The 15,095-nt window shown below is 38.6% G+C and overlaps 1 protein-coding gene across 1 annotated transcript; it reads left to right on the top strand.

Annotated features, from left to right (window-relative positions):
- Positions 1 to 9,465: 9,465 nt before the first annotated feature.
- Positions 9,466 to 12,897, top strand: TOMM5 (translocase of outer mitochondrial membrane 5). Its single transcript, XM_019948995.2, has 2 exons — positions 9,466 to 9,666; positions 12,559 to 12,897. The coding sequence occupies exons 1-2, from the start codon at positions 9,546 to 9,548 to the stop codon at positions 12,591 to 12,593; spliced, it is 156 nt and encodes a 51-aa protein (XP_019804554.1). The 5' UTR covers positions 9,466 to 9,545; the 3' UTR covers positions 12,594 to 12,897.
- The last annotated feature ends 2,198 nt before the right edge of the window (positions 12,898 to 15,095 follow it).

The raw sequence follows: 15,095 nt of genomic DNA, 5'->3' as shown, positions 1-15,095 counted from the left end.
AAGAAGAGGAAACAGGCAGTCTACCTGAAAAAGAATTCAGAGTAACGATAGTAAAGATGATCCAAAATCTTGGAAATAGAATGGAGAAAATACAAGAAACATTTAACAAGGAACTAGAAGAACTAAAGAGCAAACAAACTATGATGAACAACACAATAAATGAAATTAAAAATTCTTTAGAAGGAATCAATAGCAGAATAATGGATGCAGAAGAACGGATAAGTGACCTGGAAGATAAAATAGTGGAAATACCTACCACAGATCAAAATAAAGAAAAAAGAATGAAAAGAATTGAGGACAGTCTCAGAGACCTCTAGGACAACATTAAACGCACCAACATTCAAATTATAGGGGTCCCAGAAGAAGAAGAGAAAAAGAAGGGGTCTGAGAAAGTATTTGAAGAGATTATAGCTGAAAACTTACGTAACATGGGAAAGGAAATAGTCAATCAAGTCCAGGAAGCGCAGAGAGTCCCATACAGGAAAAATCCAAGGAGAAACACACCAAGACACATATTAATCAAACTATCAAAAATCAAAGACAAAGAAAAAATATTAAACGCAGCGAGGGAAAAGCAACAAATAACATACAAGGGAATCCCCATAAGGTTAACAGCTGATCTTTCAGCAGAAACTCTGCACGCCAGAAGGGAGTGGCAGGACATATTTAAAGTGATGAAAGGGAAAAACCTACAACCAAGATTACTCTACCCAGCAAGGATCTCATTCAGATTCAATGGAGAAACTAAAACCTAAACAGACAAGCAAAAGCTAAGAGAATTCAGCACCACCAAACCACCTTTACAACAAATGTTAAAGGAACTTCTCTAGGCAGGAAACACAAGAGAAGGAAAAGACCTACAAAAACAAACCCAAAACAATTAAGAAGATGATCATAGGAACATACATATCGATAATTACCTTAAATGTACATGGATTAAATGCTCCAACCAAAAGACATAGACTGGCTGAATGGATACAGAAACCAGATATATATATATATGCTGTCTACAAGAGACCCACTTCAGACCTCGGGACACATACAGACTGAAAGTGAGGGGATGGAAAAAGATATTCCATGCAAATGGAAATCAAAAGAAAGCTGGAATAGCAATTCTCATATCAGACAAAATGGACTTTAAAATAAAGACTATTAGAAGAGACAAAGAAGGACACTACATAATGATCAAGGGATCGATCCAAGAAGAAGATATAACAATTGTAAATATTTATGCACTCAACATAGGGGAAATCGACAGTAACACAATAATAGTAGGGGAGTTTAACACCCCACTTTCACCAATGGACAGATCATCCAAAATGAAAGTAAATAAGGAAACACAAGCTTTAAATGACATATTAAGCCAGATGGACTTAATTGATATTTATAGGACATTCCATCTAAAACAACATAATACACTTTCCTCTCAAGTGCTAAAGGAACATTTTCCAGGATAGATCATATCTTGGGTCACAAAGCAAGCCTTGGTAAATTTAAGAAAATTGAAATCATATCAAGTATCTTTTTCAACCACAGTGCTATGAGACTAGATATCAATTACAGGGAAAAAAAACTGTAAAAAATACAAACACATGGAGGCTAAACAACACACTACTTAATAACCGAGAGATCACTGAAGAAATCAAAGAAGAACTCAAAAAATACCTAGAAACAAATGACAATGAAAACACGAACACCCAAAACCTAAGGGATGCAGCAAAGCAGTTCTAAGAGGGAAGTTTATAGCAATACAATCCTACCTCAAGAAAAAAGAAAAATCTCAAATAAACAACCTAAGCTTAAACCTAAAGCAGTTAGAGAAAGAACAAAAAATAACCAAAGTTAGCAGAAGGAAAGAAATAAAGATCAGATCAAAAATAAATGAAAAAGAAATGAAGGAAACAATAGCAAAGATCAATAAAACTAAAAGCTGGTTCTTTGAGAAGATAAACAAAATTGATAAACCACTAGCCAGACTCAGCAAGAAAAAAAGGGAAAAGACTCAAATCAACAGAATTAGAAAAGAAAAAGGAGAAATAGCAACTGACACTGCAGAAATACAAAGAATCATGAGGAATTACTACAAGCAACTATATGCCAATAAAGTGGACAACCTGGAAGAAATGGACAAATTCTTTGAAAAGCACAACCTCCCGAGACTGTACCAGGAAGAAATAGAAAATATAAACAGACCAATCAGAAGCACTGAAATGGAAACTGTGATTAAAAGTCTTCCAACAAACAAAAGCCCAGGACCAGATGGCTTCACAGGTGAATTCTATCAAACATTTAGAGAAGAGCTAACACCTATCCTTCACAAACTCTTCCAAAATATAGCAGAGGGAGGAACACTCCCAAACTCATTCTACGAGGCCACTATCACCCTGATACCAAAACCAGACAAAGATGTCACAAAAAAACAAAACTACAGACCAATATCACTGATGAACATAGATGCAAAAATCCTCAACAAAATACTAGCAAACAGAATCCAAGAGCACATTAAAAGGATCATACACCACGATCAAGTGGGGTTTATCCCAGGAATGCAAGGATTCTTCAATATATGCAAATCAATCAATGTGATACACTGTATTAACAAACTGAAGGATAAAAACCATATGATAATCTCAATCGATGCAGAAAAAGCTTTCAACACCCATTTATGATAAAAACTCTCCAGAAAGTAGGCATAGAGGGAATTTACCTCAACATAATAAAGGCCATATATGACAAACCCACAGCCAGTATCATTCTCAATGGTGAAAAACTGAAACCATTTCCTCTAAAATCAGGAACAAGACAAGGATGCCCACTCTCACCACTATTATTCAACATAGTTTTGGAAGTTTTAGCCACAGCAATCAGAGAAAAAAAAGGAATCCAAATCAGAAAAGAAGTAAAGCTGTCACTGTTTGCAGATGACATGATACTATACATAGAGAATCCTAAAGATGTTACCAGAAAACTACTAGAGCTAATCAATGAATTTGGTAAAGTTGCAGGATACAAAATTAATGCACAGAAATCTCTTGCATTCCTATACACTAATGATGAAAAATCTGAAAGTGAAATCAAGAAAACACTCCCATTTACCACTGCAATGAAAAGAATGAAATAGCTAGGAATAAACTTACCTAAGGAGACAAAAGATGTGTATGCAGAAAATTATAAGACACTGATGAAAGAAATTAAAGACGATACAAATAGATGGAGAGATATACCATGTTCTTGGATTGGAAGAATCAACATTGTGAAAATGACTATACTACCCAAAGCAATCTATAGATTCAGTGTAATCCCTGTCAAACTACCAATGGCATTTTTCACAGAACTAGAACAAAAAATTGCACAATTTGTATGGAAATACAAAAGGCTCCAAATAGCTAAAGCAATCCTGAGAAAGAAAAACAGAGCTGGAGGAATCAGGCTACCTGACTTCAGACTATACTACAAAGCTACAGTAATCAAGACAGTATGGTACTGGCACAAAAACAGAAATATAGATCAATGGAACAGGATAGAAAGCCCAGAGATAAACCAATGCACATATGGTCACCTTATCTTTGATAAAGGAGGCAAGAATATACAATGGAGAAAAGACAGCCTCTTCAATAAGCGGTGCTGGGAATACTGGACAGCTACATGTAAAAGAATGAAATTAGAACACTTCCTAACACCATACAAAAAATAAACTCAAAATGGATTAAAGACCTAAATGTAAGGCCAGACACTATAAAACTCTTAGAGGAAAACATAGGCAGAACACTCCATGACATAAATCACAGCAAGATCCTTTTTGACCCACTTCCTAGAGAAATGGAAATAAAAACAAAAATAAAGAAATGGGACCTAATGAATCTTAAAAGCTTTTGCACAACAAAGGAAACCATAAACAAGATGAAAAGACAACCCTCAGAATGGGAGAAAGTATTTGCAAATGAAGCAACTGACAAAGGATTAATCTCCAAAATATACCAGCAGCTTATGCAGCTCAATATCAAAAAATCAAACAACCCAGACCAAAAATGGGCAGAAAACCTAAATAGACATTTCTCCAAAGAAGATATACAGATTGCCAACAAACATATAAAAGGATGCTCAACATCACTAATCATTAGAGAAATGAAAATCAAAACTACAGTGAGGTATCACCTCACACCAGTCAGAATGGCCATCATCAATAACTCTACAAACAATAAATGCTGGAGAGGGTGTGGAGAAAAGGGAATCTTCTTGCATCGTTGGTGGGAATGTAAATTGATACAGCCACTATGGAGGTTCCTTAAAAAACTAAAAATAGAACTACCATATGACCCAGCAATCCCACTACTGGGCATATACCCTGATAAAACCATAATTCAAAAACAGTCATGTACCAAAATGTTTATTGCAGCTCTATTTACAATAGCCAGGACATGGAAGCAACCTAAGTGTCCATCGACAGATGAATACATAAAGAAGATGTGGCACGTATATACAATGGAATATTACTCAGCCATAAAAAGCAACGAAATTGAGTTACTTGTAGTGAGGTGGATGGACCTAGAGACTGTCATTCAGAGTGAAGTAAGTCAGAAAGAGAAAAACAAATACCATATGCTAACACATATACATGGAATCTAAAAAAAGAAAAAATGGTTCTGAAGAACCTAGTGACAGGACAGGAATAAAGACACAGACGTAGAGAATGGACTTGAGGACACGGGGAGGGGGAAGGGTAAGCTGGGACGAAGTGAGAGAGTGGTATTGACATATATACACTACTAAATGTAAAATAGATGGCTAGTGGGAAGCAGCTGCATTGCATGGGGAGATCAGCTCGATGCTTTTTGACCACCTAGAGGGGTGGGATAGGGAGGGTGGGAGGGAGATGCAAGAGGGAGGGGATATGGGGATATATGTATACATATAGCCGATTAACTTTGTTATACAGCAGAAACTAACAAACATTGTAAAGCAATTATACTGCAATAAAGATGTTAAAAAATAATATAATAAAATAGTATGTACCATATGATCCATTTTGGTAAAAAATAGGTATGTAAATAAGTATATATACACACACATACACACATATGTATAAAGAGAGACAGAGAGATAGCTATATATGTATATGATAGAAGAAGAAAGCTTGAAAGGATTATTACCAATGTCAAAGGTGGTTGTGGGATCATGGGGGATTATTACTTTCTTTTTTTCTCTAATTCTGTATTTTCTAAATTTTAGGATAATAAACACGTACTTTTGTGTGAAAAGTTATGTTATAAACATACAACATGGGTTTAATATAATTCTATTGCTAAAAATAAATTAAAGCAAGTAAATCTTAAAGTTCATTCTTCAAATTTCCCTATGATATGTTAAAATTATTTAAATGATTTTTATGTAGCCAAACAAAAGCAAGTTGTACTGACATAATGAGAAATAAGTAACTATATAAAAATATGTAGAATTTTGGGTAAATTTCTTTTGCAGACAGTTTCCTTTCAATCTAATATTCAAAGCTACCAATTTTTTAATTCTAAAGGTTAGCATATATGAAATTTACTCATTCTTTCATTCACTCAGGGGGTACTTGCTGAGTTTTCACCATGTATAAATACCTGTCCTGAATTGTTTGGAGGCTTAAAGTGCATGTTGCTTGTTCTTGAGGTGCTTGCATTCTACTGGGAAAGAGATCAACAAAGTCCAGACAACAAAATAATAACAGACAGAAAACAGGGTATGATAGGAAGCAAATACCAGTGAGGTGAAGGTTATCAAAATTCTACTCATCTTTGAGGCTCAAAAGGCCTCTCTTCCTGAAGATACCTCTTGCTGCGCAGTAATTCCTAGAAGTCTTATCTCATCTGATGGGTGAGGACTCTGGTTAGCATCTGTCACACAGCAGAGGGCCCAAGTGTCCTTTCCTTTTCCTGACCTTTGTTTCATTTATTGTGGGTCCTGAGTGGACTTCAAAGTCAAGTTTATTTTGGGAACACCAGACCACGTTCATCTCCTGAAGGAATGAGGAAGGTGAAGTGTGGAGCTAGATAATAACACAGCCCAGATTAATTACTGGTGATGGGTGTGGAAACATGGAAAGAAGGGCTCCCTTCAGCCTGCTGATGAATAACAGCCACCCCTTATCCTGTCCCTTCCAAATTGGTGTTCAACAACATCCCATTCTTCCAATCCTTACTCCTGAGGGGAGGATTATCAGCGAGAATATCCTCAAAGTATCGAAAGCTGCAAGGCATGATAGGGAAAAGTGCTGAACTGGGAGCCCAGACTCCTACCCTAGCTCCAGCTGGCTCTGCTTCTAACCAGCTTCTCTCTGGACCTCAGTTTTCTCATCTGAAGGGGTTGAACTGTTCAATATGTGAAACCTACACATTCCCTATAAATTAGAAACCACAAGCTTCCTGGGACTATATGTTGGAATTATTCCCCAACCATGAGTTCATCTGTCAATCTCTGACCTTGCAAATATAAATTCGTCTCCAGTGATAGAAATTAAAACACTTAATTCTCTTATAGGTAGGTTGTACACACTGAACGCTTGTGTGTAGTACTGTCTGGGAAGTTGAGGCAAAGGAAATGGCTCCTAAACTCCTCCTGGGATTGAAATGGAAAATAAGACAGGCTATGACATCAGCTACCATCTCCTCTGTGATCAGACTAAATAATACAAATATCAATATTAAATTATGCATGCATACTTTTTATTTTTGCCTTTCATGGCAAATCACAAGGAATCTTTTGCTTTTAGCCTTTAGTGCAAGGTTATGAAGGAAGAACAGGAAAGGATCTCAGCATTTTAGAGCTGCAAGTGATTTTAAAGATTAGACCCAAGGGCTTCCCTGGTGGCACAGTGGTTGAGAGTCTGCCTGCCGATGCAGGGGACGCAGGTTCGTGCCCCGGTCTGGGAAGATCCCACATGCCACAGAGAGGCTACAGCAGTCAGTAGGCCCGCGTATCGCAAAAAAAAAAAAAAAAAAAAAAAAAGATTGGACCCAAGTCCTTCATCATTCCAACGAGGAACAAAATGAGGGGTCCAAGATGTGAAACAACTCACTCCAGTGTTAACTTCCTGAAGTATGTTCTCAGTTTGCTTCAGCTAAGCCAACCATAACTGGACAATACCACTACCTACATGCTAAACAAACAAACAAACAAAAACCACTGAAAGAAAAGACAAAGAAAGTAGTCAAACCTCTTATAAAGTTTCCTCCATTACAGCTAGAGGAACCATGCAAGGGGAAGAGAGCTCATCAGGATGAACATTTCTGAGACAGGAACAGTTCACCTCCTAGACTGCATCCAGAATCAATTCCTCACCCCAAGACACAGCTGTGCCATATTTCCACCCACTACTTTCCTGTCTCTCTATAGGGAGGCAAGCACCAGACCTTTTGAAGAGAACTGTTACAAGAATCATGTTGCCTTTAACAAATCAGCAATTTACAACCATATCATCAAGTAAACATTGCATGAATGAAATTCAAATGCTAAAAATCTGTTCTATTTCACCAAGAAACATGATTTTCTATTAATTTCTCCCCTCTTAGGTTCCCTATGAATCCAGGGAAGTTACTTAAGAGCATCTTAGTAGAGAAAAAAAAAATTGGTAGTTCCATATGAGAACTGTTTACCTAAACTCGGTCAGCATTGGGGATCTAGGTTACTGGGATCACATAAGAACTCATTCCTTCCCAGTCCGTTTTGCCTCACTATTCAGATGGATGCAATACGTTACATCCTTCTTATCATGGAAAACACACACACTGGTCTTTTGATGTTTCACCACATTTGATAATATTTTGACATCCATACACTCCAGACCAGAATGTCCTAGATGACACAACTAGAATTCAAATGCATAGACTGTTAGAACTGAAAGGGACTGCAAGAGAACTGAATCATATCTCCTCCCTTTACAACTAAAGAAACATAGTTGCAGCTAAACAGAGACTTGAGCCTCATCACATGGCCAGATAATGGCAGGGCCAGATCTGAAGGCTACATCTCCAGTCTTCTTGTTCAAGTTCTTTCCACAGCCTCCACTGCTTTCCAGCATCAGTGCAGGCTTTCTAAACACTCTTGAAGGGTTAGATGGAGCTATTCCTTGGGAGTCAGCCCCTCCCATTCCAGAGCTGCCTCTGCTATTCCACTACATGAATTATAGATGCAAGAGGTTACTAAAGCCTGAATAGGCAGATGAGCTACCTTCCTTGACCTAATGTGTTACATTCTGTCAATCAGGAAGGTGGGCAGCAATACTTAGTTATCAGTTGCTCCCATAGTAAATTACTCTTCGAATCTACCTAAAATCCATTGTTGCTATGCAATGCAGGAGCATTCTGATTTTGAATTATGTGAGCAATTCAGTCATCTGGTTCATGTCTAAGAATTATACATGGCTAGTTGGCATGCATAATTTGGGGCAGCAGCCTTCTAACAACTGTTTTGATGACTCTGTGACAGGAAATCTGGTTGCATTAAATTCCTACCTTCTGGCTCCAGGGATGCCCATCCAAGCAGGCACTAATGTCTAATAAAGACTAACAGGTGAACAACAGGGTTCAGGGGAAAGAGAATTCAACTTGACATTATAATTATTTGCATTAGAACCCCACCTCTGCCCATCACTAGCAGAAGGACTTTAAGCATTACACTTGGTTTCTAAGCCTCTCTGTCCTTATCTGTAAACTTTGAACAGAGCTAAATTTCATTTACATATACTGTATTACTGGGCCAATACTACAATTTGTGACGACCAGTTAACCCCAGAAATGAGAAGACGACAATAATACGGAAAATGTTAAAAATTCTGTGTCTGGGATGCTACCGGTCTAACTAGGTATAAAACCCTGCTCAGCCACTTACTAGTTGTGTAATCTTGAGCAAATTTCATCATCTTCGTCCTTTTCTTTTCGTTTATCATTCATTAAAAAGTTCAAAAATCCTGAAAATAGAAGACTAGAATTAACTAAAATGATACACTAATTACCAGTTTATGCAATTTTCAGTATTTTGCTAATATCCTTTCATCTCTCTTTCCCAACACTTTTTTTTCCTCGAGGTATTTTAAAGCACATTTGGGCAAGTTGTTGTTTTAAAGATGTCTGTGCTTCAATTTTCTCATCTAGGAAATGAAGATTATAATATCGAATTCATGGGGTAGAACTGTACTTCGTATTCAATAAATGTTAACTATTATTATTTATGGTGATACCTATGTGCACCGCCCCCTCTGAGGCGTAAAAGCACTTTGCAGCTCCGAGCGCGCCTCTCAGGACAGAGGTTGTTAAATAAACAACCTGGAAGAACAGCCTGGAAGAGCCCGAGTCCTGCGTGGCTAATATTACGTGCACCCCCTTCAGGCCGCCTTCGTTCAGAACAGTTCAGTTTAAGGATGAAGTTTGTCCTTCGCAGGCTCCCGTCGCCACGCGTGAAAATGAGGGGCGGGAACAGGAAATGGGGTTAGGCCGAGTGCCGGCGCTGGGAGGCAGCTGAGAAGAGCAGAGGGCGGCCGCTGGAAGACGTGAGGAAGAGCTACGATGTTCCGGATCGAGGGCCTTGCGCCGAAGCTGGACCCGGAGGAGATGAAACGGAAGATGCGCGAGGATGTGATCTCCTCCATACGGAACTTCCTCATCTATGTGGCCCTGCTGCGAGTCAGTGAGTGTCCTTCCAGGCTGTGGCCGTGAGACTAGCAGGGAACTCGCCGACACTGCCCGCCCAACTCTGGTCTCACCGGCCTTTTGGGGTCCCTGGGGCGGAGCTAAGCGGTCGCGGGGTGCAAGGGACGTGCACGTCGAGGGCAGCGGGCGCATGCGCGCGTTGCTTAGGCTCTGCGGGTCTGGGTGGGGGTACCGGAGTGCAAGCGGCGGCTGGGACCGCGAGGTTAATCACCCAGTCCTGCCCTGTCTTAAGAGCGTTTGAATTGAAAGATTCTGTAAGCTCATCCCCCAGAGCAAGTCTCTCGTTTTGCAGACAGAAAAACTGGCATCTAGAGTGGAGAAATGGCTGGCTCAAGGTCACTCATCGATTCGGTGAATGATCTTGGCCTAGAATCCAGAGTTCTTAACTGACTGCCAAGTTTCCTTACATCAGGGCTTACTTCTGAAATCCAAAAGCTTTTGTTCCTTTTATTTGTAGAGGGTGAAGTAAATAATTACCTTTTTTTCTTTCTTCTTTTTTTTTTAAGAAGAATAAAGGATATGAGTCTATAGGATTAATGATAATACCTGAGGGTTTAGTTGACTTTTACGTTTTGTAGAAACTTTGCATTGCCTGAGTTTGACAATAGCCCTTTGAGAGAGGCAGGGCCTAAGTCTCTGTATATCCCCTTTGCAAATGTGAACTCGACTTTCAGAGGGGACTTATGCAAAGTATTAGAATTGCAAGCACACAATATTAGAGCTGGATGCAGTTTTATAGATTAGTTCTCTATTTTTACGGATAGGAATCTCAGAAGTGAATTGCCCCTTCCATTTGCCGCTTCATTTTCATTTCAGCATTCTTTCCATTGTTCCTTGCTGTACATTGTTGACAGGTCTGGATGGAGAGGCAGAGATGATTCAGATAGATGAAGACCGTACCAAGTCTTCATGAGACTCGTGGAAGGCTCATGTTGGGTCTAAGGCCAGAGCTCTTGAGGTCTAGTCTCCCTTATTCTGCCCCTTTCACTGCCTGTGGTGTTAACTATGGTTTCCCAGAGGAGGGAGCCCTGGTGAACAGAAACTCCCAAATCATCTTGCTCCTTCAGCAGCTTTTTACAACTCCCAACTTTACTTATTTCCTCCTCTTACCTTTTTTTGGTTGACTTAGCTACCAGTAAAATATTTGCTTCTTCTCAGTGACCTTTGTATTTAAGATGAATCAAAAAAAATTTTTTAAACAATACTGTTCCTTATCCCTTTTTAAATTGAGATATAATTTGCACGTTATTCAATTCACCCATTTAAAGTGTACAATTCATTGATTCTTAGTATAGTCAGAGTTGTGCAGCCATCACCGCAATCTGTTTTAGAATATTTTCTTCCCCTCTGAGAGAAACACCATGCCCATTAGTTGTCATTCCCCCATTTTACACCGTCCCCAGCCCCTGGCAACCACTAATTGACTTTTTGTCTTTATAGATTTCCCTATTCTGGACACTTTATATAAATGGCATTGTACAATATGTGACCATTTGTGTTTAGGATAATTTTTCAAGGTTTGTTCACACTGTAGCATGTATCAGTATTTCCTTCCTTTTTATTGCTGAATAATATTCCATTGTATGGATATCCTACACTTTGTTTATCCATTGTTTTGATGACTGTTACTTTTTTTTCTGATAAGAATTAGTTTTAAAAAAAAAAGCCTGGGCATACTGCTGACTTGGTCAGCTTCTGACATATTTCAATATCTTCAGTTTAATATTAACAAAATGTTCTATTAATTTAATATGGGTATTGAGAAATAATCTGGCAGCTTTTTTGGTCACAACCTTTTTTTTCCCAATATTTTTAAGTTTGATAAAATACATATAAAATTTACCATCTTAACTATTTTTAAGTGTTTGGGTTAGTGGTATTAAATTCATAATATTGTATAATCATCACCACCATCTCCAGAACTCTTTTCAGCTTGTAAAACTGAAACTCCGTAGCTATTAAACAGTAATTCCCCATTCCCCACTCCTCCCAGCTGCTGGCAGCCACCATTTTTTTTTTTTTTTTTTTTTTTTTTGAGGAACCACTATACTGTGCTCCATAGCAGCTACACCGTTTTACATTTCCAGCAACAGTGCACAAGCATTCCAGTTTCTCCACATCCTTGCCAAACAGTTCTTTTGTTAGTAGCCATCCTAGTGGGTGTGAAGTGGTATCTTGCTGTAGTTTTCTTTTGCATTTCCCTAACGATTAATGATGCTGAGCATCTTTTCATGTGCTTATTTTGGCCATGGCACTGTTACACAAGGCAGTAATATCACTTCTTTCGATCCCTGTGACAACACTTCTTTGTTTTCTAGACATTTATATCTTCACCACCCTACTCATAATAACTGACGTAGGACTGTATCAGATGTGAACAGGAGCATGTAAATGTCATATAACTAATCAGTGGGGGAACCAAAATATGTGTCCAGCTCTTCTGGATCCCTACTTCAATGTTTTCCCACACTCTCTGTCTTTCAAATGTGTTTTTAAAAGTGAAAAATGCCATTTTGTTTCTTCTAGAGTTCTGTTCCTTTGACGGTTAAATCACAAAGTAAAGGCTTGTCATTTGAAGGAGGATTGGATTTCCTCTTTATCGTCCTAAGAGCGAGAACTACCTGGAGAAAAGATTTTATATAGTGAAAAATGAACTTTGTAATAATTCTAGCTGCATGATGGTGGGATGGGCTACCTTGAAAGACAGTGATTCCCTTTGGCTGGGTGTGCAGGCAGAGGCTTGGCCACATTTGGAGTTGTTTTGAAAAATATGTTGAACTATAAGGTTTATCTCCCAATCTTGTAATTCCATATGTAACTTGTGATTATCTGGATCTAAAAACAAATTCTGGATTTATTTTTCTTCCAGCTCCTTTTATCTTAAAGAAATTGGACAGCATATGAAGAGTGGGCTTCACGTGTGAATGCATGATATGAAGAACCTGGTTACAGTTTCTACTGCTATCTGCAGATGAATAGACCCAGAAAAATGTAAGAGACTCTTTGATTAAATGGACATAAAAATTCTACTTGTTAAGAACAAGTTTGGCTCTGGTAACTGACCTTTATAGCTAAAAGATAAAACTATTTGGGAAGTATGAAGAGACGTACCTGTGATATTCAGCCTCGGTGAACGTTGGTGTTATTGTACATGATGTCAAACTCCGTTTTCTAGCAAGTATTAATTATAAGGGAATTATGTCTGCAATGGCACTGTCGTGTGAGTCATTTCCGTGTACTTTTTTTACTTCTGTCTGGAGTATATTTGTTGAAGAGTTCCTTTCCATTAGTTATGTTTTATTGAAGCCAGCACACACCATGTCATTTAAGCACAGGACCATTAGTCTCTCTCTCTCTCTGTATATATATATATATATATATATTTATTTTTATTTTATTTATTTATTTATTTATTTTTGCAGTTCGTGGGCCTCTCACTGTTGTGGCCTCTCCCGTTGCGGAGCACAGGCTCCGGACGTGCAGGCTCAGTGGCCATGGCTCACGGGCCCAGCCGCTCTGTGGCATGTGGGATCTTCCCAGACCTGGGCATGAACCCGTGTCCCATGCGTTGGCAGGCGGACTCTCAACCACTGCGCCACCAGGGAAGCCGTATATTTTTAATAAATGTACCAACTAAGAAAAATAGGGCTTTTATTTTTCTTAACCCACTTTTTGCTGCAAACCAGCAGTCACTGGTGAGACTACTATAATGTTGTGACTATTACAAACTGCATTAAATTGAGTTCCTCTTGTTTTGGACTGGAGAATTTGCTAATCCTGATAAAACAACATGGTTTTATTCTTAAGCAGTCTTTACGAAAGGCAACATTACTGCTTGATGCTGAGAATATGTAATACCACCAAAGGGGGAAAACGCTGTATTTTTAAGTCAGGTAGTTCTCCAAGTTTGTTGGGAGAAGGGGAAAGTCCTTAACCTTCTTCCCAGGTACAACTACATTCACTTCTTTTTAGCTAATTATATTGAGTTTACCTTCTTGTCCTAAGTAACACGATTATGTTGTTACTTTATGATTTTTCTGTTTTAGACATTGCCTACTGACTTCTCCATGCATGTAAGGATTTGTGTCTCTTCCCTCTCCTTTCCTCCATCTCTCATGCATGTCATTTCTACTTCCTTCCAGTGTACTTATTAGTGTTGATTTTGATTAGATTGATTTCATTAGGACTCCAAATGCTGTTTGTTGTTTTCTTTTCCTGCACATCTTTTTGACTTTCCTAGGCTTAGTTTTCTGTGAACTTATCACACTAAATCAGCTAAACTTTTTGCCATTTATCTAAATCGCTGATAATCTTCTATGCCTGACGCGTGGCTGTATTCTCAGGTCTTCCTTCAGCATCATCCTGGGAATTCTTTTTCTCTCTTCTCCCATATTGGGTCTCTTGTTTTCCATATCTCGTGTCCCGTATGTGTCTGTTCACTGAGTCTCTATATTGAGTACAGTACCCGTACCCATAACTGCCTGGTATCTCAGAATCCAGAGAACTCTCTATTTTACCCTTTTCAGAAAATAAAATTCTAATCTGGGGAGGGAGTTGGGGAAGAGAGGCTACTTAACTGTAGAGTTGCAGAGAGCATCCAACTACCTTCAACCAATTCTTTTCTTCTTAGTGTGTATGCCTTCGTGCCCTACTTCCAAAGGTACATGAAACCACCAGTTCCTGAACCTTTTAGGAATTCTGTGGTGTAAATTGGGTGTTGTTTGTTTTGCTTTTCCTATTGCTGACTCAGAATTCGGTTTTCTACCAGGTTATTTACTACTTGTCCACCTGCTTTCCAGCTTCTTACTTTGTTGCTATTGTCTCCTCTCCTCCTTTTCCATCCTTTCAGGTTTATACCTAGACAGTCTTTAAACAAACATCTTAAAAATCTTTGATGTTGTTTAATGGAACTTCCGGAGGGAGTGGAAGTAGTAGCGGGTGCTCAATCCACCATCTTTGCCCAGACAGCATGTATTTTAACCCTGTGATGCTGTGTTTCATGTTGGTAATTTATATCCATCCTTGACTTAAAGGGGTGCAGTATATAGTACTGTGATCATAAACACCTTATTTTGAGTCCTGGCTGCGACGCTTATGAGATGGATGACTTGTAGCAACTGAATGTCTGTATCTCATTTTCTTCATCTGTAAAATTAGCATAATAGAAACATTTATCTACTTCAGTGTGTTGTAAGGATGAAATGAGAGAATGCAAGTAGAGCACAGTGCTGACGTTTGGTAAACACTAGTTGTTATCAATGGTTCGTCTTTGGTATAAGGTGTTTATAAGTGATTTGCGCTGGCATTCACTCCACTAATAGATTTCATTCATATTTCCACATGCTATGAGATAGCATGCTTATCCTCTAATTATATACAAACTTCAAAATTACTGAACACTAAAAA

This window comes from Tursiops truncatus, chromosome 6 (assembly GCF_011762595.2).
Source record: "Tursiops truncatus isolate mTurTru1 chromosome 6, mTurTru1.mat.Y, whole genome shotgun sequence".
Lineage (NCBI taxonomy): Eukaryota > Metazoa > Chordata > Mammalia > Artiodactyla > Delphinidae > Tursiops > Tursiops truncatus.
The sequence above is the reverse complement of the archived record's forward strand: the minus strand, read 5'-3'. Positions and strand labels throughout refer to the sequence as shown.

What these genes read in the sequence shown, in the direction of transcription:
- TOMM5 (XM_019948995.2), top strand. Translation starts at nt 9,546, where the DNA reads ATGTTCCGGATCGAGGGCCTTGCGCCGAAGCTGGACCCGGAGGAGATG. An exon ending in TGTGGCCCTGCTGCGAGTCA is followed by an intron (nt 9,667 to 12,558) that starts GTGAGTGTCCTT and finishes TTTTTCTTCCAG; the next exon opens with CTCCTTTTATCTTAAAGAAA.